General features: G+C 65.3%; 1 protein-coding gene across 2 annotated transcripts; it reads left to right on the top strand.

The window, feature by feature from the left end:
* Nucleotides 1-715: 715 nt before the first annotated feature.
* EPHB3 (EPH receptor B3) lies at nt 716-27183 on the top strand. 2 transcript variants are annotated; one of them, XM_048059552.2, is made up of 16 exons: nt 716-912; nt 13118-13182; nt 13493-14165; nt 21252-21407; nt 21513-21848; nt 22792-22916; nt 23067-23235; nt 23330-23435; nt 23768-23865; nt 23988-24110; nt 24211-24458; nt 24676-24891; nt 24981-25130; nt 25220-25413; nt 25555-25710; nt 25863-27183. In XM_048059552.2, the coding sequence occupies exons 1-16, from the start codon at nt 807-809 to the stop codon at nt 25969-25971; spliced, it is 3030 nt and encodes a 1009-aa protein (XP_047915509.2). In that variant the 5' UTR covers nt 716-806; the 3' UTR covers nt 25972-27183. The 2 variants fall into 2 exon arrangements, with proteins under 2 accessions (XP_047915509.2, XP_066858319.1); XM_067002218.1 differs by lacking the exon at nt 716-912 and adding an exon at nt 12713-12758.

The following is a 27183-nucleotide window of genomic DNA, read 5'->3' as shown; positions in this document are numbered from 1 at the left end:
GGATGGGATGGGATGGGATGGGATGGGATGGGATGGGATGGGATGGATGGGATGGATGGGATGGGATGGGATGGATGGGATGGGATGGGATGGGATGGGATGGGATGGATGGATGGGATGGATGGGATGGGTTGGGTTGGGATGGATGGGATGGGATGGGATGGGACGGGATGGGACGGGACGGGACGGGATGGGACGGGATGGGACGGGATGGATGGGATGGATGGGATGGGACGGGATGGATGGGATGCAGCAGCATGGGATGGATGTGATGGGGTGTGATGGGACAGGACCGTAGAGAGACGGACGGGGTGGGATGGCGGTACAGGCCACCGGGGGTGCCTGGGGACCCGCGGTGCCGCCACCCCGCGCCCTGCCCCGCACTGGGGGGCGAGGGGCAGGACCCCGCGTGCCGGGCGCGCGGCCCCTTTAAGAGCCCAGTTCCGCGCGCGACCGCTGGGTGGGGCGCGCTCCCCGCCCTGCGCCTCCCGCGCCGGGGGGGCGTGGCCGCGGGAGGGGGATGGGGGCGTGGCTCCGCGCCGCGCCCGCCCCCTTCCAATTCATCTTTCCGCGAGGCCCCGCCCACTCTCCCGCCTCCGCCCAATGGGCGCCGCGCTCGGCGTCGCCAGGGGCGCCGGGTTGCTAGGGGCGGGCGCTGATTGGCGGGCGGGCCCCGCCCCTCGCGGCTGAGCGGCGGCGGCGGCGGCGGCGGCGCCAGAGCGCGATCGTGGCGCGGCGGCGAGAGGAGCCGCGCGTGGCGCCGAGCTCGGGACTGCCCGGCGGGGCCGCCCGCACCGCCCCCCGCCATGGCCGCCGCCGCCGCCCGCCCGGGGGCCCCCCCGCCGCCGCCGCCGCTGCTCCCCCTCCTGCTGCTGCTCCTGCTGCTCCCCGGCGGCCGCCGCGCCCTCGAGGGTGAGTACCGGGACACCGCGCGCGGAACCCTCCGGGGCAACCCCCGGGCCCGCGGGGCGGCTCGTTTGGCTTCCCCGAGCCGCCGTCGGCCGCCGGGTCCCCGCCGGCAGCTCGCTGCCGCCGCCGCAGCCCCGCTCCCAGCCCCCCCCCTCGCCTTCCCCGCCGCCCTCGGTAGGTTCCAGAGTGAACGCCCCGCGGAGCCCGGCCCGGGCGGCCGCTCGCTTCGCCTTCCGAGGCTCCTCGCCGCGAGCCGGAGGGCTGGGAGGTTCGTCCTTCTGACGGTGGAAAGCTCGCGGCGGGCCGAAAGCGCTGGGGCCGCCGCAGGAGTGGCCGTGCGCCGCCGTGTCCGGCTCCATCCCTTCCCCCGGCAGCCGGCTTAACCCCGCGGGCTCCGGCGTGGGGCTGCCGGGGGGGAGCGGCCACGCGTGTCGCATCCTTACCGGGGCCGTGGCGGGGGTGGGGGGGGCACGCAGGAGGAGGAGGAGGAACCGCTCCGCTCGGTTTCAAGACGGTTCCTTGGCCCCCACCCGGGGGCTGCGATCCCGGCCGGCCCCCGGGGCCCTGCGGCTGGCCCCGCTCCGGGGTCCCGGGGCGGAGGAAGGGGCCCGGGGGGGGGTTGTCTGGGCACAAAGTCTGCGCGGTGTCCGGTAACCGAAGCCTCTCCCGGAGCTCCGGAGGTTGGGTGGGGGCTAAGGGAGGCCCCGGGCCGGGAAGGGAAAGGAGAGGGGGGAAAAAAAAAAATAAATAAAAATCCCCCGATAAGGAGAATTCCCCGGTTCGGCGGCGAGCCCCGGAGCTGCCCGGCCGGCCCGGCGGCGGGGGCCCCGCTTTTGTCTGCTCGGAGGCGGGTTGGGGCTGCGCCTTCCGCCGCTGCGATCCTTGGGCTGCGGCCCCGGGGGGCTCGGGGGGCTGCTGCGAGCGGGAGCCCTGCCCCGCTGCCATTTCGGGGGAGCGATCCCCCCAGGGCTGGGCTTCCTACAAAGTTTGGGGGTGGCTCCGACGGGTGTTGCTTTTCCTCCCCCCTCCCTCTCTACCCAGTGGATTTTATTTTTTTTTTTTTCTCTCTTTATTTTGGCAGAGGGGTGGGGAAAAAAAAAAAAAAAGAGGAAAAAAAAAAAACATCCTCCTTTGTACGCTGTAGGAAAACGAGCTGGGATTCGTGGCCTGCTCGGTCCGGGAGCGCAGGGGAGGGAGAAGCCAGCTTGGCACGGACGCTGCCAACGCCAGCCCGGGCACCGCCGTGCTGGGAGGCAGGAGGACAGGAGGATGGAGGTGTGGGCAAGGAGCACATCCTGGCGTACCCCCAGCCCGCAGGCAGCCCCTCGCCCACCCGCTTGCCGCCACCGCTTTGGGAACGGGGAAGGAAGCCGGCGGTGGCGGCGTGGCAGGGCACCGCGAGCATCGGCCAGGGCTGTCCCGCTGCTCCCTGGGGAGGCTGGGGCCCGGCCTCTCCCCCGCCGCCCGGGCGTGAACTGGCGCGAAGAGCCGGATGGAGAGAAAACAAACAGCTCGTGCCGAGGAGCCGCCGGGTTTTCTTGGCTTCCCGAGCGTGCGAAGGGGTCAGGGAACAAACGCGGTGCCTGAGGAGGTCGGGGCCCAGCGCCGTGCCAGCACGGGGGACCGCTTCAGGGCCTGGCTGGCACCGCACGGTGTTTTGGGGGCCGGCCCTGATTCCCATGGGACTTTTTTTTGTTTTCTTTTTTCCTTTTTTTTTTTCCTCCTCTTTTCCCTTTGCTCTCGTCCGAGCTGGAGGGAAAGTTGCTGAGGTTCCCGTCCCCGCCGCTTTTAGGAAGCCACAGTTGGCGTCGGGGTCAGCGAGCTCCCGCGCTTCTGCTGCGCTGGGCGTTCCTGCCCGCTCGCACCGCTGCTTCCCGACGGGCACCGGAGCGCGCGAGCAGTTGCTGTAAATCCAGCGTGCACGTTCGGCCGGGTATTTTAGTGCTGATCATAAATCTGGCGCGGCCATAAATCTGCGCTCACGTCCTCCAGGCAACGGCAGCCGGTGGCCCCCGGATCCAGCCGCTTCGCCGTCCCCTCCAAGGGGGTGACGGGCCGGGCGTGCGGCCGGTGCCCGGCTGGGAGGGCAGGGTTCTGGCGGCTCCGGGGCTGGATCGGCTCCCGTCCTCGGGGGCACGGCGCGGCGTTGGGTTTCTTTACAAGGCCCCACGGGGGTGGGGGGGAGCCGCGCTCAGCAGCGGCTCAGTGAGGGCTTTGTGCTGCCGAGGAGAAAATGGTTTCTCTCCAGATCCTGTAAGTGCGCTGGGTTTGTTTGAAGTCACAATGTGTTTTTCTTCTCCGGTTCAGCAGTCCCCGGGCCGGCTGCAGAAGGAATGCTCTGTCCGGGGGCAACAGCGGATCCTTTCTCCGGTGCGGGGACTGGAGCCGAGGAGCAGAGTTTGTCCTGGCGGGGCTGCGGGAGCCGAGGCCCCGTGGGGAGCCGCAGCGCGGGGCGAGTGCTGTGTTTGAGGCTCTTGCTATCCATCCGGCTTAAGACCTTGGGCCTTGAAAAGCCTTGGCAAGAGGGAGCTGGGCACCACCGGGTAGCTCTGCCTGTCCTCCTCATGGGGGGTTTGGGTGGGCTGGGACCGGCACTCGGAGGAACAAACTCTATGCCCCTCTGCTGCCTGAGCAGCCTCTCTGGGCACGGGGCTCCATTTAACTGGGGTTTGTCCACGCGCTTCTCCATCAGCCCCAGAGCAGAGGCAGCGTCTTGCTGCGTGCAGCCCTGATCTAACTCAGGCTTTAGCAAAATACCCGGACCAGGAGGATTTATAGAGGTTTTCCTCGTCTGGCGCCGTCCCTTCCCTGCTCCCAGGCTCCCGCCAAGTGTTACGCAGGCGGACCACGCACCGGGTGCTGTGCTGCTCGCCGCACCGCAAACCCCGCTCAGCTGCCCCCCGTGCTGGAACCGCCAGGTATTTCCTTGGCGGGGAGATTCGCTTTTTGTTTAACTACTTTTCACTGAAACAGCTTGTTTCTCGGTGGGGTGATTCAGGGAAGCTAGCTAGCCCTGCTGTTTTATTGATGCTCAGGGTAGGGCTGCGAGGGAAAGCAGGTTGCGGGGCTCCGTTGCGCTCGCCGGATTCATTAAATCTCCCGTTCCTCGCAAAAAGCTCCGTCCGTGGGAGCCCGCCCCGGCCGTGCCCCAGGCGGGGAGGAGAAGGGCTTTCCTTTGTGTCACGCAGAGCATGCGGCCGGTCGGGGAGAGGGGGAACTTGCAGCCGGGGCTCTGCAGCCGTGCATTGTCCGTGCCTCTCCTCGGCACGCAGCTCTGCCGTGGGCTGGAGGCGGCGAGTGCCTGGCCACAGCTCCGGGGCCGCGTCTGCCTGGGCTCCGCGATTGGGAATAGCGGCCTCTGGTTTTTAAGGAATGAACCGAAACTCCCTGTTTTGTTGTGATGACTTACTGCAAGAGATATTCGGGGAAACCAGTTTGTTGCATTTTCTTTCCGTGAGCCGTTTGCTGCTGCTACTGGAGTAGGGGAGCTTGGCGTTTAATTAAAACAGCCAGAGCAATCTGAATCACAGACTTGCATGTTTTTAAAATTGTAGCTGTTCCTGTTGTGCTGAGTCAAACTGGTTTGTCGGGATCCAGCGTCTCCGCCTGGGAGCCGCACTGGGGGAAGGGTGCTGGGGCCGCCCCGGCCGGGGTCCCCCCTTTGCTGGCCGGGGGAAGCAGCGGGTTGGGTGCTGGTCCCCGTCCTTGTCCCCATGGGTCTTGGTAGAGCCGGTGGCTGCCATCACCTTGTGCTTCCCCAAGATCAAAGGCAAAAGGAGCTGGCATCGCTCGTGGAGCGGGCGCGTTCCCAAGCAGTGTTTTGGGGAGGAGGGAGCCGCCGTGCAGGGACCCCGCCGCAGCCACCAAACCCCATGCGGGAGCGGTCATGGCCCCTGGGGACAGGCTGCTATCTTGAAGGCCAGGAGACTTTCTGTAGTGACGTTCCCACCCTGGCGGGACAGCCTCATTTGGGTTTTGTTTTTTGTTGTTGTTGTTTTATGTATATCATCGTCATTATTGTTGCTCAAAATCCAGTCCCGGGCTCGGGCTGGGCTTGCCCCGTGGCGGTGCCAGCCGAGGCCGTCGGGGCTGGTGGCAGGCGTGGACCATCCTCCCTCATGAGCAGAGCCCCACAGACCCCGCCAGCAGCCCCAGGGCAAGGCAGGAGCCATTTTGTAGGGCGGCTGGGCCTTCTCGAGGCCTCGTCCTGCCTCCCTTGGCTCCCAGCATTGCCCACCCTTGTTGAAGCCTTGTGGGGACACCAAGGCCTTACAGGGCTGAGCTCGGGGGCTTCGTCCCCTTCCTATCCGCAGAGGTCCCAGCTTGAGGGGCCGCGGCCCACCCCCGGAGCCTGCTTTCCCCCTCAGCGAGGCAGGAGGGAGCGAGCCCGCCGCGGCTCCGCATGGCCGCCCCTCTGAGGAGGAAGGGGAGCCATCTTGGGAAGAGGCAGGAGCTCTGCAGCACGGCCGAGCGCCGGCCCCGCTCTCTGCACGCGTGCCAGCACGTGGCGGCCGGGGGGGTCCGGGGAGGGGGTTGCTGCGGGGACTTTTTTTTTTTTTTTTTTTTAATTTTATTTTTTGCGTGTTGCTAAGCTCCGGGCTGACGAGGCCTGGTGTTTCTCACGCATGTGGCGGGAGCTGTTGACAAACACCTGTTTCCCAGCCCCCTCCCCAGGAATGCCCTGGGCGCGGGGGCCCAGCAGGGGCTGCGATGCTGGGGGGGGAAAAAGGGGGGCAGCAGGATCCCACCCCCCCCCCCAATCTCTGGTCCCTTGCCTGCCCCAGGGGAGCCATCCCCAAGGGCTTTCCTGCCTGGCAGCAGCTGCAAAACAATTTGGGCCTCCCGGTTCCTCTCTGAGGTGGGGCCATCACGCAGGCCCCTCTGCAGAGCTGCCGAAAACCCGTCCCGGGGAGGGGACACCGGCCGCCCCCGTGCCGGCCTGCTTGTCCCCGGGGTGCCTTGCAGCTTGCCCAGCGAGGGCTGGGGCGCAGGAGGGACCCCGCGGGCTGGGCGAGCGGGGAGGGGGCGCGCGGCATGCACGCACACACGGCGTGCGATCCAAGGCCTTTTTTATTAATGAGAAAAATGTGCAGGGCTTGAACGATCGCCAGGAACAGATTTATTCTAGTTCCCCAGAAATTAAACTGAAATGAAGGAGCGAGTCAGCCCGGCCCGGCACCCCCTCCTGACTCTGTGCTTGTTTTAACTCTGGAAGAATCTGACTTTGGGGGTGGGGGAGGCGGGGGGGAGGATATTTGGGTTTAAGCAGTTCCAGATGGGCTCTGTGCTCGAGGAAGCGAGCGGAGAGCAGCGTGGAGATTTGGGTAACTGCCCCAGGCAGGAGAGAGGAGGGAAATCTTGGCAGAAAACCCTGCTCCGCGCTGCCTGGATGGGATGCAGCTTGGCAGCCAAGCCGCCCCGTCTGTGGGGCGAACCTTTGTATGTGCAACGAGTAACCTTTTTTGGGGAGGGGGTGTTTTTTAAATATCATTACTCCTTCCCTGGCCTCCTTCCAAAAGTACAACCTGGAAAAAACAGAGCTGGGGGGAAAAAGAGAGGCGTTTCGGATCGCAGCCTGCTGCACGCGGTTGCCTCGTGGAGGCAGACCCACGTCAGGACTCGTGCCCGCCTTCCCCGGGGATTTTGGGGCTCTGCATCCGTCTGTACCGGCCCGGTGGCCCCGTGGGGGTGGACACATGCCCTGTGAAGCCATGGCGACACTTCCCTCTCTTTGCATGGCCTGGAAACGCGGGTGGCTTTGTGGGCCGGTTTGCTGCCTACATCCTGGTTAATAGCATTCGCGGCTCGAACAGGTCTGGCGTCTCCGGATCCGATGAGTTATTTCTGTGGCAGTGGAGGGCGGCTGCATGGCTGCTCCTGCTGGGGACACCGACCTGTAAATCTCCCCTGCCTCCTGGCCCACACGGCTCCTGCTGACCTGGCACGGCTGATGCCGCACTGGTTGTCCCACGGGAGCTGGTGGCAGGGCACTGTGGAGGGCGTCCCATCCCGAGCGGGTGGCAGTCATCGCAAGGCTAGCAGGGTCTCTGGGGGCTTATCATTGGGGTCTGCTTTTCCCGTGGCTCAGCAGAGCGAATTCGGCTTTTCCTGAAGGAGAGGAAAAGCAGCGAGCGCTGGGGCACACGCACCACGTGGGCAGGGATGGCAGCTCGCCCCGGCGAAGCTGACCCCGGCACGGCGCACCGGGCTCTGACATCCGAAATCCCCGCGGTATTAATAGAACAGTAATTGCAGCGCAGGGCTGGACTCGGGCAGCTGGCTCGCGTCCTCTCCCGGCGTCAGCGCGGCCGTTCAGAGGGACTGGGGGCTGGCAGCAGGACCTGGCAGGGCTCGGGCTGCACGCGTCCAGGGCGCAGCTGAGTCCTCGGCATGCGGCTGCAGGGCAGGGACCCGCCGTCCTGCTGCAAAAAAAACCCCGTGCTGCAGCCACCGTGATTTGTAGGGGGTGCGCGCTGCGCGCCAGCCGGTGTCGCAGCCCAGCTTGGCACGGCCGTGCTCCTGCAGTGGCAGAAATCTGCCCTGCCCGGCTCGACCCGGTGCGTGGACGCCTGTCCCTCCCCGCGTCCCGGGCGCTGCCACTTGATCTGCTTTTCGCAGTTGCAGAGCTGGCACCTGTCCTCTCTCACATGCTTCAGTCTGTCTCACGGCCATCAGGAAACAGCTCCTGGCGAGGAGCACGCGGCCGGAAAACCCTCTTCAGCCAGTCAGCGGGTGGGTGATGGGGCAGGGCTGGATGGAGGCAGCGCTCCCGTCCCCCTCTGTCCCTTGTGCTCGCGGTCATCCTGGGGCTGGCTCTGCCCGTCCAGTAGGTGTGGGGCATCGGGGTCAGGGAACGAGGGGGAAACGAGGAAGATGCAGCCGGGTGATGGCTCAGAGCCACGGGGCCATCTTCCCTGGTGAGGTTGTTACATCCCGGTGCAGGCTGCCCTCGCAGGTGCGGGGTTGGGAAATGGAGGGGGAGGACGCAGCCTCGGTGCATCCTTGGGCTCTGCAGGGAGCTCAGGACCCGGGACCAGCGGTGCTGCCCGTCCTCAGCCGGGCTCGGCTGGGGCAGGGGCTGCCTGCCCTTGTGCGTGTGTGTGTGGTGTGTACAAAGGGGCCTTAATCTCAGTTGGGGCCTCTGGGCCCTGCCATAATGCAGAAATAATGAGTCTATTATTAAGTGCCCACAGTACTTCTTCACTCCGGTGGCTCGCCTCCAGCAGCAGGCAGAACCTGCCCCGCTTGAAGTGGATGTGTCATCATTTGCCTCAGCAAATCCGATCCCCTTTGATGATGGGCCAAACGCCCTTGGCACGAAGGGCCACAGCTGTGATACAGGCCCCACTTTTTTTTTTTTTTTTCCTCCTCTCTTCCCTTTGTTCCCAGCTCGTTGGCTCGCCCCGGACCTGGGGCGAGCGCACGTTGGTGGGTGCGGGCAGCCGGAGCCCTGCGTCCCCCAGGAGAGGGGCTGGGGGGGACGTCCCCACAGCATCCCCACGTCCCCCTGCTCCAAGCAGCCTCAGCACTGGGGAGCAGGCGCCCTGCTCTGCGAGGACGGGTTCCCAGCGTGGGCGGCGATAGGGAGCGCTCCTGCCCTTCCCTTGGGCTGAGCCGCGCCACCCCAGCCCGAGAGCCGAGGGTGGGGACCCTGCGTGGCCCCCGGCCCCGCGCTGGACGCCGGGCTGTGCAGGGCGCCGGGAGCCTGGGGGTCCCCAGGGGAGCTGGGGTTTCCCTCGTGGGCTGTGCTGTGTGCCGGCGGTGCTGCAGAGGGAGCTGGCAGACAGCGTCTGCAGGCTTCTTCGCTGGGCTCCTCAAGCCTGCGCCCAAAGCTTCTGCTGTGGGTGTCCCCAGGGCTGTCCCCTGCCTGGGAGGAAGAGGAGGAAGGAGGGCTGCAGGGTCTGGCTGGGGCCAGGGAGAAGCCGGGACCCTCCTCAAGGAGGGGAGAGCAGCGTGCTCTGGGAAAGGTGTCGCGGGGTCTCCCCACGTGGGCTGACCCAACGCCCAGCGCTCTGTGTGGCTCCGCTTTTGTGTACGTGAAGCACTCGTCAGCGGGAAAAGTGCAACCTCAGGTTCTCTCCCACAGGCAGCTCTTTGTTCCCAGATAAAGGGCCCTGCACCAAAGGCCCTTTGTGCCGCTGCTTAGAACGGTGCCGGGATTAATTGTGCCGATAGGTGCTTGAATGGCGAGTGCGCAAGGCCGCCCGCTCCCGCCGTAATCATCTCAAAACTGAGGAGGAAATTAAAACGTACGGGAGATGCCCCTTTTGGTGGCTGCTTGACTAGCAGGCACCGAGCGAGGCTGCGAGCGGATCCTGCTGTCCCGAAGCAGCCACCTCTCCTCCCGGCGCGGCCAGAGGTGACGGCGAGGGAGAGGCAGGCGCTGCCCCAGCACCCCGACGGAGCCGCCGTGGCGCTGGGTTATGGGACGGGACGGGATGGGACGGGACGGGATGGGACAGGACAGGGTGGCCCAGCCCGGCTGCCGGGGCTCGGCTCCCGCGGGCCGGGCGCGATGGTGCGCGTGGCTCCCAGGGAGCGCAGCGGCGTTGCAGAACAGGTTCCTCTGTTTGCAGCAGGGCCGCGTGGGCGTCTTTACTAACTTTCCTCCCTTGCCTTCTTTCAGGATGCTCGGGACTGCGCTGGCTGCCTTCTCCCCCCGTTGGGGCGAGGAGCTGGCGTCGTACCCTGCCAGCGCATCCTGATAAAGCCGGCAGTCCCCACGTTCAAAGGGAAGAGCGCTTAAATCGGAGCCGGTCGGTGGAGACGCTCGAGTCTTCCCCAGCGGCTTCATCTTGAAAGAATTTTCCCTCCTGGCTCAGCCAGCGCTGAGCGCAGACCCCGCCACGGCCGCCGCGCGCGTCTGCCGCCGAGCAGCGCGGGACGGGCTCCCTGGGCCTCTGCTTAGGGGGGGGAGCTGAAGCGTTTGGCTGGCCGCGGGGCGTGCACGCAGCATTCCTGGGCCCCTGCGTGGGAAGAGGTCCCGGTCTTCTCCAGATGGGCCCACGCCGGGGCTCTGAGCGCCCCGCGAGCTGCCGGGGACCCCGCAAAGGGGATGGCAGAGCAGGGGCTGGGACCCCTGCTCTTCACAGCTCGAGGTGTGCGTAGGAGGAAGCTTTGCAGGGCAGGGAGGAGGCAGCCAGAGCCGTGCTCGTGGCCCCGTCTGAGAAGTGAGGCTCTTTCCCGGCTCCTGGATCCGTCCCTGCCATGGAAACCCTGCTTTTGTGTGGGGGCGGCTGCGGATTGCTGTGCTTGCCAAAACAGAGCAGGGCTCGTTCTCCATCCGAGCTCCCTTGCCTCGGCCTGGCTGGAGGTAAGGAGAGGACACCTTCCCAGCACTGCAGACAGGAGTGATAAAGCAGGCCTTAGGGTGACTTCCCAAAGCTGGTGAAATTGGGAGCCAATTTCCCGTTGACTAATGAAACCAGGCTCTCTCCTCGGTGTGCGGGATTTGGGAGGCTTTGACTCACAGCTCCGCTGGCCATGACGCTGTTCACGTCTCTCCAAAGCACCTGCAAACCGAGACTGAGCCGGGAACCACCTCCGATCCCACCTCTGGTGCTGAGCACGGGTGGGAGCGAGCCGCCAGCGCTCCCGAATTTACCCGTCAGCCCAGCCCTGGGTGCTGACGTGTGCCCTTTAGCAGGTGCCAGCGCACAGCACGGCCCGGTGCTTGCTGGAAAAAGGACAGGAGCCCCGTGCCGGTCTGTCGAGAAATCCTTGTGGCAGCTCCGAGGGCACCGCGCGGTCTCTGCAGCTCCGCTGCGGCCGGCTGGGCTCAGCGGGTGGCCGCCGGCCCCGGGCAGTGCCGCAGCCCTCGGGGCCGTCCGTCTGCGACCTTCACGCACGGCAGGCTGCGAGGGGAGGCTGGGGACGACCGCTGACCCCGTCCGGCCCCGTGCGCTCCTGCAGCTGCAGGAAAGCCCCGCCGCCCTCCGCGCCGGGTCCCGTTTCCTTTCGCTGCGTTGCCCGGTGATTTTATTTTTATTATTTTCCCTCCCTGCTCTCTCTCTGTGTGGTTTACGCAGCTCTCGCGCCAGCGGGGCCGGCTCAGCTCTGTTGTTTTCTTTCCCCTCCTCGTTGGTCAGCGGGTAGAAGCTGCCAAATTAGGGTGCAGTGCGTCCAAGCCCTGCGTCTACCCCGGGCCGGTGCTCGCGGGGAAGGGCGCTGCCGGAGGGGACCGCCGGCCGGCGCGCCCTGTCCTTCGGTGCCGCGGGGCGCTGCCTTCGGCACGGAGGCTGCAGGGCACGCGGGGCTTTCCCACGCACCGGGGGGCAGATTTAAGGCCGCTGCTGCGGGACCAGGCTGCCCGCAGGACCCCCGCACCACCCCATCCTGGCAACCCCCCCGCAGGCGAGCTGCCCGTGGCCGGCCGTACCCCTCGCCCCGTTACAGCCCTGGGTCTCCGCTCCGGGACTTGGCAGCCCCGTGCTGTCAACGCCGAGCGCACGCTTGGCTCCGCTCCGCCGCCGGCGCTGCGTGCCTGGCCCCCGCGCAGCACCGCTGTGCCCTTATTAGGGCAGCTGGCGCGCGGGGCCGTGCCTCGGAGAGGTGCGGGTGGCCCCGCTCCGCAGCCCCCTCTCCCGTCCCCCGCGCGGGCTGCCCTCGCTAGGAGCCACCGTGGCCACCCCGGCACGGCACGGGGGCTCAGGGGAGCGTGGCAGCTTGCCCAGGTCTGCGTCTGCCGCGGTTCTCCCTGCTGGGGATGCTGCCCCCGTGATCCAGGCAAACGGCGGGGCGGAGAGCCCGTGACCCCTGAGGGTCCTTGTTTATCCGTGCCGCGGTGGCACTCGTGTCCCCTGCCCCGCTGCTTCAGGGCTGCGTGCCAGCGCCGGCTCCTGGCGCGTCCGTGGGTGCCAGGCCAGGCGGTGCTGGCTGGTGTCCCCAGGGTGGGACTCGGAAGGAAGGTGTTTACCTCCAGCAGGGCTTCATCTGAAACCCTGTAATGTGCGAACGTTTCCTTCCTCCTCCACGCTTCCTCCTTGGCTGGGTCAGCCGGTGCTTTTCCTGAGGTGGAAGGAAAGAGGCTGAAATTGCCCCTTTGCTCCCGGGGCTGAGCCGCGGCGCCCGGGATGACTGTGCCCGGCTGCCGGGAGCGAGCCATGCTCGGGGAGCTGTGGCTCCGTGCCCTTCACCTCCGGGGCAGAAGGGGTGAGGGACGGACAGACGGACATCCCTCAGGGTTAGGGTGCGAAGGGAGGGGAAAGGTTTTGGAGCTGGTCCTGCCGGGGACCCTCTGAGCACACCGGCTCTGCAGGGGGCTGTTACCCACCTTGGGGCTTTGCCTGGTGTTTGCAGCTCCTTCACCCCAGGCTCCCCATGGGCAGGAGAGGACCAGGAGGACCCCAAGGGTGCCGAACAACTCACGGGGCTGTCCTGGACGTAGGGTAGCAGAGCCAGCGTCCCATGGCAGGGCAGGCCCCCATCCCGCCCCGGATGCAGTGGGGCGGTGAGCCGGGGAGGGAACCATCCGCAGCGGCCCCCGGCACGGTGTCGTTCCCTGTCACTGCGTTTTTTCTCCCGGTTTTTTGTGCCCGGTGCTCAGCTCGGAGCCGCGCGGCTCTGCCTGGGATTAGCGACAGCTGCCTGCAATTGCAGCTCTTCCCAGACAAGCGTCTCGCTCCCCCAAGGCTGGGGCTGGGGCTGTTTGGGGAATGCTGTCGGGGTGGTTTGTCTTGTAGTCTGCTCCAGGAATGTTGGCCAGACGGTCAAATTCTTCTCCCCTCTTGTAAAATGAGTGATGTGGGGCGTCTCTGGGAGAGCAGCCTGCCAGTCCCTCCTCCTCTGGATAAACCTGCCTGGCCCGCACCGCCCTGTCATGGGAACGGGCCCTTTCAACCCCAGCCACAGTAAATACGCGCCCTGCCAAAGCGCGGGGGGGAGGGCGCGGACGGGGGGCCGGGGAGGTGGGGGGCTCGGCGGCCGCGGTGGGGCCGGGGATGGCAGCCTGTCCCCGTGCCACCTGGCCGCCCCTCGTCCTGCACCTCCGCGGGGACGCCTCGCTCTTCCTGTTCTCCTGACAGCAGAGCAGAAATCTGGAGTCTGTCTGTGCCGCTCCCCCTCCTCCCACCACGTCTCACCCCCCAAGTCGCTGTTTTCCGCAGAAATGTCAGCTCCTTTCTTCCCCCACTCCTCCTGTTTTTTTTTTCCCCTCGAATCTTGGCCCTTCAGCTCCAATTACTTCTCTCCTTCCTCCCTCTCCCTCCAGAGACCCTGATGGACACGAAGTGGGTGACCTCGGAGTTGGCATGGACAACCCATCCGGAGACGGGGGTAAGTCTGGAGCCGGACCTGGTCCCCAGTGCCAAAGGGCACGGCCCTGTGGGGGTCGGGGTCGCTCCCCTGTGCCTTCACCCTGCCCTCCCGCGCATCCTCTGCCTTGTGAGATTACACACTCGTAGCCCCACGCTGACCCCGTGCCGGTGACGCACGGGTACGCCGTGGTCCCTCAGCACCCCGGTGGCCCCGGAGGGCTGGGACGGGCGGCGGTGCTGCCGCTGCCCCCCGTTAGCTGCTGCCCTGCCCCGTGCCGTTCGCCTGGTGTCCCCAGCTGGCGGTCTGACGCGCTGCCTCCCTCTTGCAGTGGGAAGAGGTCAGCGGCTACGACGAGGCCATGAACCCCATCCGCACGTACCAGGTGTGCAACGTGCGGGAGGCCAACCAGAACAACTGGCTGCGCACCAAGTTCATCCAGCGCCAGGACGTCCAGCGCGTCTACGTGGAGCTGAAATTCACCGTGCGGGACTGCAACAGCATCCCCAACATCCCCGGTTCCTGCAAAGAGACCTTCAACCTCTTCTATTACGAGTCGGATACGGATTCTGCCTCGGCGAGTAGCCCTTTCTGGATGGAGAACCCCTATATCAAAGTGGATACAATTGCCCCGGATGAGAGCTTCTCCAAGCTGGAGTCCGGCCGCGTGAACACCAAGGTGCGCAGCTTTGGGCCCCTCTCCAAGAACGGCTTTTACCTGGCCTTCCAGGACCTGGGGGCCTGCATGTCCCTCATCTCTGTCCGGGCTTTCTACAAGAAATGCTCCAACACCATCGCTGGCTTTGCTATCTTCCCGGAGACTTTAACGGGGGCTGAGCCCACGTCTCTGGTCATCGCTCCGGGCACCTGCATCCCCAACGCGGTGGAGGTGTCCGTCCCCCTCAAGCTCTACTGCAACGGCGACGGCGAGTGGATGGTGCCCGTGGGAGCCTGTACGTGTGCCGCCGGGTACGAGCCGACCATGAAGGACACCCAGTGCCAAGGTGAGTGCGTGGCGGGGGAATCGCTCTGCCTTGGCCCTTCCGTTGTGTTCGTGCGCGCACGCGCTGCTGGAGGAGGCAGATCTGCGTTGCGCGAGGTCTGGTTTTGGGGGCTCGGGAGCTCGGCTGGCTCGCTGAGCACGGAGCGAGGGTTACTGCAGCGATGGGGCGGCATCTCTGAGGGCTGCTCTGCACTTTGACTTGCTGCTGTCTGCCGTGCCACGCCGGTCAGCACCCGCTAAGCTGCGGAGACCTGTGCGCGGCGGGACGTGTCCGCTGGCGAGGGGCCGTGACTCAGGGGCACGGCTGTCAGCAGGGACCCGGCACGTCAAAGCCCCCACGCATCATTAACAGCCTCTTTCACCCCTGCTGTCGTGACCGAGGGCTCCGTTCCCTCCCTCCCTCCCGCGGCGCACCAAGGTGCTGATGGCCGGGCTGTTCCCGGCAGGCGTGATTTCACGCTGCCGGTGCGGAGGCATTCAGAAACCCCGGCGGCGAGCGGGGCCCCGCTGTGCGAGCTGCGGGAGAGGCGCGCGCCCTGCCAGCGCTGCAGGCTTCCAGCAGGCTGCGTAGGGAAACAGGCAGGGGAACGTGAGCTCCTGCAGCCCCTCGGAGGGAAGGGGAGAGCAGCCTGCCCGCGGAGGGGTGGCGCTGGAGGTTTGGGGGCTGGCGTTGCTGTTTCACCCCGCGTGGGGGATGCTGCAAAGGAAAAAATCCGCCTGGGTGGATGTTGGGCTCGCTCGGGGTGATTTTGCCCTCGGGAGCTGCCTGCAGCACGCAGGACGCTGCCCGAGGGTGGCTCGGGCAGCGGGAGGGATGCTCGCTGCTCCCCAAGGCTGGAGGCATTGCGCGGGGGAGCGCTGGGCCCCCGGGGCTGGATGCCTCGTGCTCGCCGATGACGGGATCCTTGGCGCCAGCCCTCCGCTCTTGGCAGGGGCAATGGGATCTGGGATGTATACATGACCGGAGCGGCTGGCCGTGCCGCTGCTGGAGACCAGAGCCTCCGTTGGTCCCGACGCAGCTCCTGCCCCGCCAGCTCCAGGCAGCCGTGGCTGGGCGAGAGCCCGCGCTTGGTGTGCGCTGGGGTCCCCGCTCCTGGGGAGCTGCTTTCCGTGTTGCTTGGGCTGGGAGATCTTGCAGACCAAGGGCTGATGGCTGTTTCCCTGCATCGAGAGGGGCTTGGGCTTGAGGTGACACCTTTTCATGCCGGCGTCTGTGGTTCCCTGCTTGGGGGAGGCAGCAGAGGCTCCACAGAGGCGATACTCCAGCCCGGGCCATGCCTGCAACCACCGCACTCACCAGCGAGGCGTCCAGAAGAGCAGCTCGGGGCAGCAGCTTGGCTCCCATCCCAAGGCAGGGCCGGAGGGCTCCCCAGGTGACATTCAGGGCATCGCTGCAGAGCCCGGGGCCGTGTCCCCTCCCTGCTCCCCCCAGGAGGAGCAGAGACTGGCGCAGCACCTTTCCCAGCACCGCGAGCACGCCTCCTCCTTTCTCCATCCTCCAGCACACGGGCAGCACCTTTGTTTTCTCCCCCGAGCCTCAGCTTCTTTCCCCGCGTGGGGAAGGCGCGCTGAGCCGTACAGGCACGTCCCCATCCACCAGCCTGCCCTTCGCCGGGTAGAAGAAATGGTGTCTCCACGTTTCTCTGGGAAAGTCGCGCCGCGCTCGTACAATCAGATTTTCCGCCATATGATCGTGTGCTCTAAGTGGAAACAGCTGAGGAAGGGCTCGGAGAACCCAGCTCCATTTTCTGCTCTTTGTTGGCTGCCTCCTTGCCGCGTTTCTGCTCTTGCCCCCTCCCCACGCTTCTGCAGCTCGCCCTGCAGAAATGCCCCCGCCAGTGGCTGGTGCACGGGGGGGAGCGGGACGGAGCCCGACCCCGTAACCCCAGCAGGCAGGGGCCGTGTCACGGCACCGGGGGGCCACGGTCCCCATCCTGCTCGGGGACACCGGGGCGCTGCCGCCCGGCTTTGTGGAGCTCTCCCAGGCGTCCGGGTGAAGAGTGCCGCGAGGTGCCAGATGGCATTTTAATAAATAACAATACTGCGTTACCGCTTAGATGGGATAAGCCCTGTTGTAAATCTCCCCCTTTCCCCAGACTTTTCCGTGGCCTTTGAAGATCTCCTCCTCCTCCTCCTCCTCCTATTTATCTCCATCCAGCGCCAGGATTAGACTTCGCATTCAGACCTGTTACAATGCAGCTTGTATCCCGGTCCCTCGGGAGCCGAGGGCTCATCCCGCCCGGCTGAAGGCAGTTTCTTTGGCATGCTTTGTAATGCGATATGCAAGGCTGGTATCTGGCGCTCCGCTCAGAAGTTGCCACAGCATTGATTTGGCATCTCATTCTCAGCCTCATTATCTTTATTTAATTAGCACACGGCCCTTCTGGGGGTTGTGCTGCTTCCCACACGCTCCCCGCCACGGAGATGCGCGGAGGCAGCGCTCGCGGCAGGGAGACGAGCTCCCGGCCAGGGGCTCGGTCCGTGACGACCCAAATCACGCCGGCTTTTTGCTGATGAGGAGCTCCCCGCCTCGAGCGGGCAGGCGTCGGGATTCCCCCGCGAGCGGCGAGCTCGGTGCCCGTCGTGGGAGCACGGAACAGGTCGGCCGCCGGCACCTCCCCGAAAACGCTGCCAGGCGCGCACGCCCCGCACCTCCTTCGGGAGCTGCGCCCCAAATCGGGGCCGTGCCGGGGTGCACGGCCGTGCAGCGCCGCCTTCACCCGGACACAGAAGGGTTTGGGAGCCGGCTGCTGCCTTCCCACCACGCTGTGCCAGCAGCGAGCCCCCTGCACCGCCACCCCGCAGGGCTCCTGGCACTGCCCGCTGCCTCGTGGCTGCTGAAAACCCAGACCGCGACTGCAAACCCAGTCCCACAGAGCTGGTGCGCGGCGCCGGGCTCCTCTCAAAGCCGTTCCCTTTGGGTTCCCCCCAGCGGAGGCGCTGGGGGCCGGCGCTGCGTGTTTGGGTGCCGTCAGCAGGCGATAGCAGGTCAGGCTGGGGCCAAAGCGTGGCTTTTGTAAAAATGCATTTTCCTTGCAATCAGTGACTAATGGAAACATCACCGTGAATTAAAAAAAAAAACGCCAAGCAAGCAGTCCCCTTGCCAACTGTTTGCAGCTTTGCATTGCAACACGGGGTTGCTGCATGAAAACCAGGAAGTGAAACTGCCTTCTATTAATTGTCCGGGATTACAGATCAAAGGCAGCTCGGCAGCGCGGAGCTGGCGCTTCAGAGCCAGGCAGCTCCACAATGGCTCGCTTGTAACACGGTCGAGGAAATCTGCCTCTGCCGTCCTGCGTGTTGACCCGCTGCGGCTCGAGGGGGCAGCGTCGCTTATTGGAATTTTTTTCCTTTTAAAAAAAAAAAAATTTTTTTTTTTTTTTTTTGTTTCCTGCCTGTTACTCGGATGCCACCGTTCAAACCCCCAAGGGCTCTTCCCTTCCTCTCCCCTTCGACTTCGCTCCGTTCGCGTTTGGACTGCGCTCGTGTAAAATATTTCCACCCAAAGGGTGGTTTGAAAAAAAAATCAAGTGCCTTTTAAAAGAGGCTCGAAACGAGAGTTACCGCCTCGGCTGTAGCTGGGCTGCTGCTCGCATGGCTCTAATCCATCTGCAGCCACTTACGAAAGCGCGAAGGGAGTGAGCAGTGTAGGTTCATAAAGCACAGATCATCCCAGGCAAACCTGATTGCTGCCTTTAAAGAAATTACAGGGTTGCTGGACAAAGGGATGTGATCAGTTTAATTTATCTCGACTCGAGTGAGGCGTTCTGCCTCGGTCCTACGGGGAGAGAAACGGCCGGAAAGATGCTGCCCGGGCTGGAACAGCATCGCAGGGGTAGAAAAGCAGCCGAGTCCTCAAACGGGGTAACTCGGAGGAGTTTTGCCCCGCTGCTGGGAGCTGCAGCGAAGCAGGGCTGGTGCCCCGCGTCCCGCCGGGGAGGGGGCCGCCAGGTTTCGGGGGTGCTCGGCGTGCCGGGTTCGGTGCCACTTGCCCACGTCCCGCGCCGTAATCGCCGGCTGCGCGCGGGGTGAGTCACGGCGCCCTGATGCTGCGCCGGTGGCTTGATTTCGGTGTTTTTCAGCTCCCTCCCTTGGGCTTCGTTCACAGGGGTGGGGACCGCGCCGGGGAGGCGTGGAAGGGTGCCCTCCCCTGCCCGACCGCCCCCTGCTGCAGCTCGGCACCAGCGGGGCAGGATCAGGCCCCAGGGGGTCGGAGGCTGCCGCACGCCCAGCGGCGCTGCCGGGAGAAGCAGCTTCCCCTTCTGTTTCCCCCCCGTGTCCCCCTAAATACCCGCTGCAGCCCTTCGTCCCCGGCCGTCACACCGCGCTGCGCCCCCCTCCCCGCAGCTCCGGGGCCCTCCGCCTCGGTTCCCTGACCTGTTGTCCTGCGCCTGTCAGCCCCTGTCATGTTCTCCCCGGAGGTGACCGCAGCCCGGAGCCGGGCGATGTGATCTGTGTGCAGAGGTTGGGGATTGTTATTTTATATTTATTTTTTTCAGCAGGAAAAGCGCTTATGCAGAGCTCGGGGAGGGGGAGAGGGGAGCCTGGCTGCCCGGCCGGGGCTGCGGTCGCGCTCCTGCTCTGGTGATGCCGGGTTCCCTCGGCGGCGTGCCGGCCGCGGCAGCGCTGGTTGTGCGGGCAGCTTCTTGCAGAGAAGAGATGACACAGCGGCTTATCCGCCGGGGACCTGGGATCAGCTTTCAGCTCGGTTACAGCCTTCAAATGTGGCTGAGAGCTGTCACGCTGCCACCGAGGTCTTTACGCTCTGATTTATTAAACGGAGCTGGATGCCGAAGCGCCGCGGCGCAGCTGGGCCTCGGTGCCTCTCCTGCTCTTCCTCGCCCTAAATCGGGCTCTGCCCCCTCCTTGGCCGGGGCGGCAGCGAGGGAGAAGTGCAGCCGCCTTCAGCTCTTGCTCCGTGTCGTCTCCGAGTTGCCCTGTGCTCCCACGGTGGCTTTTGGTCCCCACGCTTACCCGGGCGCAGGAGCCGTGAGGCTGCCCGGGGCGAGGGGAGGAGGAGGAGGAGGCAGAGAGGAAGGCGTCTGTGCTGGGAGGAAGCTCTGGGGTGGCTGCGTGTTGGGGTAGGGGGGGGGGACAGGGGTGGGTTTGGGCTCGCCGGGGCAGCCCCTGCTCCGTCCTGAGGGCGCAGGAGGCAGAGCACGGCGGGGTGTCCTGGCGCCTCCCCAGGGCACCTCGCCGTCCCCGTCTGAGGCGCGGGCTTCTCGGCTTCACGCAAGCGCTGGTTGCTCCAGTTTCATCCCCCGCAACAAGCCTATTATTTCAGGGGGGGTTTGTCCCTGATGGATCTGGGCTCCTGTCCATAACCAAAGCATGTTTGGCAGCTCTCGGAGCCCAGAGTGTTCCTGTCCAAGAGGTTTCAGTCATCTCTCATTCCTCAGCAATCTGGTTCCTTATGTGTGAATCTGCATCCACCCAGTTTTAACTGCCTGGGACTGCGGCTGGGGTGGGTCTGTGCGTGCTGAGGCTGCTCCGGCACCTTTGGGCAGCTGCCCTCCGCGTCCCGGCGTGTCGGGATGGGGGGGACGCGAGCCCTGGCTCCTTTTCCATCGCTGGCAGACGGGCACCGCGGCGTTATCTGCACGCTCAGGATGGGCTAAACTTTAATTCCCAAAGGCCGGGTGAGCTCAGGTCAGGGAGCTGCAGGAGCTGAGCCGTGCGGGCAGTCCCGGTTTCACCAAGCAGGAGCCCTCCTGGGGGCTCCAGCCCCTGTCCCCGCGGCGTCTGGCAGCAGGAGAGCGGGGTGAGCCCCGCACCGTGTGGGGCTGCCAGGAAACTTCCACGCGGGGTGTCGGGAGAGGCCTCGCAGTGAAGCAACTCCTCTTGTTTACGGCTGATGTCACCTGGCAGGCACGGGACAGGAGTTGCTGCTTTGGGGACAGGACTGCCAGGAGGGCTACGTGCCCCCGGTGCCGTGCCGGCCAAACGGGGGCGATGCCGGAGCAGAGCCGGTGCTGGTGGGGGTCTCGGTGCAGAGCAGCCCCCGTGGCTGGAGGCAGGCCCCGTGCTGGCCTGGTTTCAGGCCACATCGTTGCAGGGCTGCGATAAAACGAGGCGACGTGGAGGCGTGGGGCGGTTTCCCGACGCTGCTGGGCTCGGCTCGAGAGCCGTTAATCCCTTCACGTGCCCCTCGTTAGGGCCGAGTGGCCGTGGAGTGAGCGGGGGCCGGATCCGGGCTCCTGGCTCCTTTACGGGGCCGCTCGGAAGCGGGGGCAGGAGGCTGGCGGCGCCGGCCCGCAGGAATGCTGGCATCTGGCTCGGCACACGCTGCTGGAGCCGGCCTCGGGGCTGCCACCGCCGCGGGCCGAGAAGTGGCTGAAAAGTGGCCGAGGCAGAGGCTTGGGGTGGAAGGGCCGTGTTGGGGCTTGGGGGGGCTCCGGGGGGGGCTGCCCAGGCGGGGCTGAGTCCTTGTGTCCCCGGGAGAAGGAGCGAGTGTCCTGCTGCAGTGCTGGGCACGGCGTCAGTGCGTGGCAGGAGCCCCTCCTCGGGAAATGGGGAGAGGAAGCAAAATGGGGATGGATGCGTGTTCCTGCACGGGGCTGCCCTGATGGGCCGGGCCGGGCCCATTGCTGCTGCCTGGGTCTGCTGCAGGAGCAGGAGCAGCGCCCAGGAAAGCTGTGCCTGTGCCAGGGGGGTCCCCGGGCACTGCTCGTGACCTGGGTGAGCTCGGCTGTGCTGGCACCAGATGGTATCAGCTCCCCATAGCAGCCCTGTTCATCCTGACGGGCTGGGACACAGCTCCCTGCCCTCCAGCTGGGCTCAGGACCTGCAGTGAGCTCGGAGAAGGGGCCTGCAGTGAGCCTGGGCTTGCTGAGATCACTGTGAGCCTGGGAAAGCATCCCCCGGACACGGTCCCTGTGCGAGGAGGGATGAGCAGGAGAGGCGTGCAGGAAGCGGCAGGATTTGCCTCCGGGTTGTAGCAGCATAGGAAAGGCTGGAAAGGCTCGTAGGTGGCCAGCGGTCCTCCTGCCACCGCCCAGAGATCACGCAGTGAGGGAGGATCCTGCCCGGCCTCGGGGACAGCACTGGGTGCCCTTTATTAACGCAGCTTTGCTTTCCCCTCCTGCAGCCTGCGGCCCAGGAACCTTCAAGTCCAAGCAGGGCGAGGGGCCCTGCTCCCCCTGCCCTCCCAACAGCCGGACAACCTCGGGAGCGGCGACGGTCTGCACGTGTCGCAACGGCTTCTTCCGCGCCGACACGGACCCCGCAGACAGCGCCTGCACCAGTGAGTCCCGCCGGAGGGACGGGGGAGGCGAGCTGGGTGTGGGGTGGGGGGGGCACGTGGCAGCCGTCCCTGACCCCCCTCCGTGTGTCCCCCCCCCCCCGCCAGGCGTGCCGTCGGCTCCCCGCAGCGTCATCTCCAACGTGAACGAGACGTCGCTGGTGCTGGAGTGGAGCGAGCCGCAGGACGCGGGCGGGCGGGACGACCTGCTCTACAACGTCATCTGCAAGAAGTGCAGCGTGGAGCGGCGCCTGTGCACGCGCTGCGACGACAACGTGGAGTTCGTGCCGCGCCAGCTGGGCCTCACCGAGCGGCGCATCTACATCAGCAACCTGATGGCCCACACCCAGTACACCTTCGAGGTCCAGGCGGTGAACGGCATCTCCAGCAAGAGCCCCTTCCCTCCCCACTTCGCCTCCGTCAACATCACCACCAACCAGGCAGGTCAGTGTCGCCGCCGGAGAGCAGGGGCTGGGCTCCCCGCCGCGCGGCGGAGCGGGGATTTCTTGCTGACGGCCTCGTGGGCTGCAGTCCTTCGTGCTGCCGTGCTACTGGCTCTCCGTCCCTGCATCTAATCCCCTGGGTGAATTCTCCTCTCCGCTGGAACGTGTGTCCCTGGAGGGGATGAGATCAGAACGCGTGCAAGCGGGGAAGGGCAGGCTTGGCAGATGCTCCGGAGAGCTCTGGATCTCCTAGACCCACCCCGGAGATGTTGCGCCTGCTGCGAAGGGAGGAGGAAGGAAATGAGATTTCTCCCCTGTGGGCCTGGGAAGGCTCAGCACCAGCCCAAACCTTCGCAGGCAGCCGGCTGCTCTGCCATTCCTCCTTCCTCCCGCCCTGGCCCGGCTCCAGCGTGCTGGTAATCTCCAGCCGCCGCGCTCTGATCTGATTTCACGGGTCTCACCGGTGGGGTGGGGCGGGCAGCTCCTGGCAAGGGGAAGAGGGGAAGGAGCCTTGGTTTGGGCTGCCAGGGCCCTTCCCCGGACCAGTTTGCAGCGGGGCATGGGGTGAAGTGTCACCTCAGTGCAATTTCTGAGCGTCCCTCGGTCCCTTATCGCCTTGGCTGCAAGATGCTGAGACCACATCTCCTTCCAGAGACGGTCCCGAAGCTTTTCTGTGCCTTTTGGCTGGGGTTATCAGAGCAGGACCCGAGCTGTTGAGGGATGGTGGAGGATGTAGCTGGGCGCAGGAGGGCTCACCAGAGCTGCAGAAATGCTGAGGGCAGACAGGGTGGGCCTGGGGAGAAGCAGGAGTGCTGGCTGCCCGTCCCGTGCAGGACCTCCGGAGACGAGCTGTGCACAGCCGTGCCTCCAGCCGGGCTGGCTGCAGCGCTGCCGAGTGGGTGCCGGTGCCGGCACAGCCTCATTTCTCTCTTCCTCTTTCCCAGCCCCATCTGCCGTGCCCACCATGCACCTGCACAGCAGCACAGGGAACAGCATGACGCTGTCGTGGACTCCCCCGGAGAGACCCAACGGCATCATTCTCGACTACGAGATCAAGTACTCCGAGAAGGTAAAGCAAAGCAGCCGCTCCCCCGCCCTGGCCCTTCTGGCTGGCCACCAGCCCCGCAACGAAGGGGGGTCCCTGTAAAGTGTCTGGGGAAGGGGAGCAGCAACGGGGGGACCACAACACAGCGGTGACACCCCCGTGTCTCCCCTGCAGCAAGGCCAGAGCGATGGCATTGCCAACACCGTCACCAGCCAGAAGAACTCGGTGCGGCTGGACGGGCTGAAGGCCAACGCTCGGTACATGGTGCAGGTGCGGGCACGCACGGTGGCTGGGTACGGCCGCTACAGCCTCCCCACGGAGTTCCAGACAACTGCAGAGGACGGTAGGTACCAGGACAGGGCTGCCTCTGTCCCCCAGTTCCCCAAACACGCTCCACCCCAAAGCCTGACTTTGATTTCTGCCTCTCCCTCCACCAGGCTCCACCGGGAAGACTTTCCAGGAGCTGCCTCTGATCGTGGGCTCGGCCACTGCGGGGCTGCTCTTCGTCATCGTTGTGGTCGTCATCGCTATCGTCTGCTTCAGGTACTGCCTTCGCAGGGAGCAGGGCTGCAGAGCCGGGTTTGGGGGCTGCTTACGCCCGCAGGCAGAGCTCCAGCAGCTCCAGTCTGAGAGCGAAGGGCTGGACCTGCTGCACGTGGGTCCCGCAGGAGGACCGTGTGTCTCTGCTTCCCAGCACCAGCCCTGGGCTCTGCCCGGGCTCCTGCCGTCCTCTCTCAGCACAGCTGGGCTCTCTTCTCCCACTGCACCTCAGGCAGAGATCGCTCTGCTCGCAGGCTGCTGGAGGGGAAGCTCTCTGGCTTAGGTTGTCTGTGCTGGGATTTGGAAGCTGGCAGCACATGTCTTTGCCCCATCAGGAAAGGGATGGTTACTGAACACCTCCTCTCGTCTCCTTTGGGCAGGAAGCAGCGCAACAGCACAGATCCCGAGTACACGGAGAAGCTGCAGCAGTACGGTGAGTGGGAGCCCAGCACGTGGGCTCCGCCTGCCCTCTCCCAAGTCCTGTGCCGTGCCAGGCTGGCGTGGCATGTCACCCGGGTTGTGTCCCTCCCTGTGACGAGCCCTCTGTCCTTGCAGTCACCCCGGGGATGAAGGTCTACATTGACCCCTTCACTTACGAGGATCCCAACGAAGCTGTCCGGGAATTTGCCAAAGAGATCGACATCTCCTGCGTCAAAATCGAGGAGGTCATCGGAGCAGGCAAGTCCCGGGGCTGGCCACAGCGGCTGCTGAGACCACCGCCTGTCCCCCAGCCGCCCGGCTCACCCTGCTGCCCCCTTGTCCCCTTCCCCACCCGCAGGGGAGTTCGGCGAGGTGTGCCGTGGGCGCCTGAAGCTGCCCGGCCGCCGCGAGATCTTCGTGGCCATCAAGACGCTGAAGGTGGGCTACACGGAGCGGCAGCGGCGGGACTTCCTCAGCGAGGCCAGCATCATGGGCCAGTTCGACCACCCCAACATCATCCACCTGGAGGGCGTGGTGACCAAGAGCCGCCCCGTCATGATCATCACCGAGTTCATGGAGAACTGCGCGCTCGACTCCTTCCTCCGGGTGAGCATCCCCTCCTGCCCTGGGCTGGGGGCTGCCAGCTCCGAGCTCCCCTTCTCCATCCCTCTGCGTTGTCGTGCTGACATCCCCGGGGTTACTTAACCTGTGCATCTTGGGGTGGGGGAAGATGGATGGCCCTAGGCAGGAGGTGGTAGCGTACGGGGATCCATCCCCAGTCCATCTGGGGTGTTGAAAACCCCTCTGATCTCTCCCCTGGCAGCTGAACGACGGGCAGTTCACGGTCATCCAGCTGGTGGGGATGCTGCGAGGCATCGCTGCTGGCATGAAGTACCTCTCGGAGATGAACTACGTGCACCGGGACCTGGCTGCCCGCAACATCCTGGTCAACAGCAACTTGGTCTGCAAAGTGTCCGACTTCGGGCTCTCCCGCTTCCTGGAGGATGACCCAGCCGACCCCACCTACACCAGCTCCCTGGTACGGGATGCTCGTGGGAGACCCGCAGAGCTGGGGGTGTGGGGACGGACCAGGTGCACGCTAACTAATAGCGTTGTCTGCCCGTGCAGGGGGGCAAGATCCCGATCAGATGGACGGCTCCTGAAGCCATCGCCTACCGCAAATTCACGTCGGCCAGCGACGTGTGGAGCTACGGCATCGTCATGTGGGAAGTGATGTCCTACGGGGAGCGACCCTACTGGGACATGTCCAACCAGGACGTAAGTGCCCACCGGAGAGCGGGGAGCTGCGGGTCACCGGCAGGGACCCGGGGGGCTCACAGCCTGCCTCCGTGCACGTCTCCCCGCAGGTGATCAACGCGGTGGAGCAGGATTACCGCCTGCCTCCCCCCATGGACTGCCCCACGGCGCTGCACCAGCTGATGCTGGACTGCTGGGTGCGGGACCGCAACCTGCGGCCCAAGTTTGCACAGATCGTCAACACGCTGGACAAGCTGATCCGCAACGCTGCCAGCCTGAAGGTCATCGCCAGCGTCCAGTCTGGGTCAGTGGGGTCCCAGATCCCGGGGAACACAGGTGTCTGGGACTGGAGACGTGGGAGGGCAGGGCTGAGAAACGTCCCTGCTTCCAGGTACAACTCCGCATCCCTCTTCTCCCTGTAACCTGTGGCTCTCTTGCCCTGCAGCGTCTCCCAGCCGCTCCTTGACCGCACTGTGCCGGATTACACCACCTTCACCACCGTGGGAGACTGGCTGGACGCCATCAAAATGGGACGGTACAAGGAGAACTTCGTCAATGCCGGCTTTGCCTCCTTCGACCTGGTGGCACAGATGACCGCGGAGTAAGTCACTGCTCGTGGGGCTGGGTGGTCCCTCGCCTCTCCGGCAGCCAGCTGCCTGAGCACGCAGAGGGCACATTTGTCGGGGGGGGTTAAGGTCTGGGAGTCGGCATCCAGACCTGCCAGGTCACTAAATCTTCACCTTCTCTTTGCAGAGACCTGCTGAGGATAGGGGTGACGCTAGCAGGGCACCAGAAGAAGATCCTGAGCAGCATTCAGGACATGAGGCTGCAGATGAACCAGACGCTCCCGGTTCAGGTTTGACCGCAGGGGACTCTGCATTGGAACGGACCGAGGGAACCTGCCAACCAGGTTCAGTTTGCGGTGCAGCCCGGCTTCCCGTTTCCCCCTTCCCGCGGCGCTCCTCTGCCTCGGACGCTCGCCTGGGACAGGCCGGGCCGGGCCGCCCTTCCCCGGATCGGAGGCACTCGTGCCGAGAGGGAGCCCGGCTTTTCGTCCCGTGTCCTGGAGCGGCGAGGCAGCGACGCAGTCTTCATATTGAAGATGGATTATGGGACGGAGATGGCACATCCCGCTTCCCGCCCTGTCTCGGTGCTCATCGGTTTGAAGAGTTGTTCTGCTTCTTGGATTTCTTTTCACCCTGTTTTCCCCGCCCCGAGTCCTCACTTTCCCCCCGTCCCCGAGGCCACAGACTGTTGACCCGTCCGCTGAGTCCGTCAGACACGTCCGAAGCCTTCCCTGACCCCGGTCCCCGCATGGCGGCAGCCGGGGGAGGCCGAGCCCCCACGGGGGCTGCCCACGGCATGGAGACGACGCCAGACGCCAGGGACGGGGCTGCCCGGCCCCAGACAATCACTTCTCTCCTCCCCCCTCGCGGCCCCTCCGCACGAGGGTCTGCACTGGAACGTGTCCGAAGGGAAGGCTTCGCTCCCTTTCTTCTTGGCTTTGCACGCCAGAACCCGAACCCCGTGAGATTTTACTATGCAGGGAGTTAGGCAAAAAAAAAAAAAAAAAATAGAGAGATATATTAAAAAAAAAAAAAAAAAGAGGGAGCAGAAAGGGGAGGGAGGGGGACCAGGTGCCCAGCTCCGCATCTCTTACCCTCTTGGTTCTCGTGGCCGGCTCTGGACTGCAGAGTGAGGCCGTCAGCACGTTTGCACAGGGACCCTCGGCCCCCGGCCCCACGGCAGCCGCGCTCCTGCGAGAGGGGGACGGGGAGCGGGGCCGGGGCCGGGGGGCTGCGCCGCGCGGAGGCCTGGCCTCCCCCAGCCTCCTGTTTTATGCAGAAGGAGCGGGTGCCGCCGGCGCGGCTGCCCCGCTCCTGACACACGCTGTGATTGCTGCCAAAAGACTCACTCACCTTCCTCTGACTCTTCACTGCAGCCCGGTTCCTCCAAGCTGAGGGAGAGACTCCCAGCGTGCGTGAGTGTGCGTGAGTGTGTGCGTGCGTGCGTGTGTGCTGGCCGGCAGGACTGTGTGAGGCAATGGGCAGAATAAAGGCAATAAGAATTTTAA

This window comes from Anser cygnoides, chromosome 9 (assembly GCF_040182565.1).
Source record: "Anser cygnoides isolate HZ-2024a breed goose chromosome 9, Taihu_goose_T2T_genome, whole genome shotgun sequence".
In the NCBI taxonomy this organism is placed as follows: domain Eukaryota; kingdom Metazoa; phylum Chordata; class Aves; order Anseriformes; family Anatidae; genus Anser; species Anser cygnoides.
Note: the sequence above shows the minus strand (reverse complement) of the source record. Positions and strands in the feature narration are given on the sequence as shown.

Coding starts and splice junctions, on each gene's coding strand:
- EPHB3 (XM_048059552.2), top strand. CDS start 807: ATGGCCGCCGCCGCCGCCCGCCCGGGGGCCCCCCCGCCGCCGCCGCCG. Junction 913..13,117: donor CGGCCGCCGCGCCCTCGAGG/GTGAGTACCGGG, acceptor CTCTCCCTCCAG/AGACCCTGATGGACACGAAG. Junction 13,183..13,492: donor CAACCCATCCGGAGACGGGG/GTAAGTCTGGAG, acceptor TCCCTCTTGCAG/TGGGAAGAGGTCAGCGGCTA.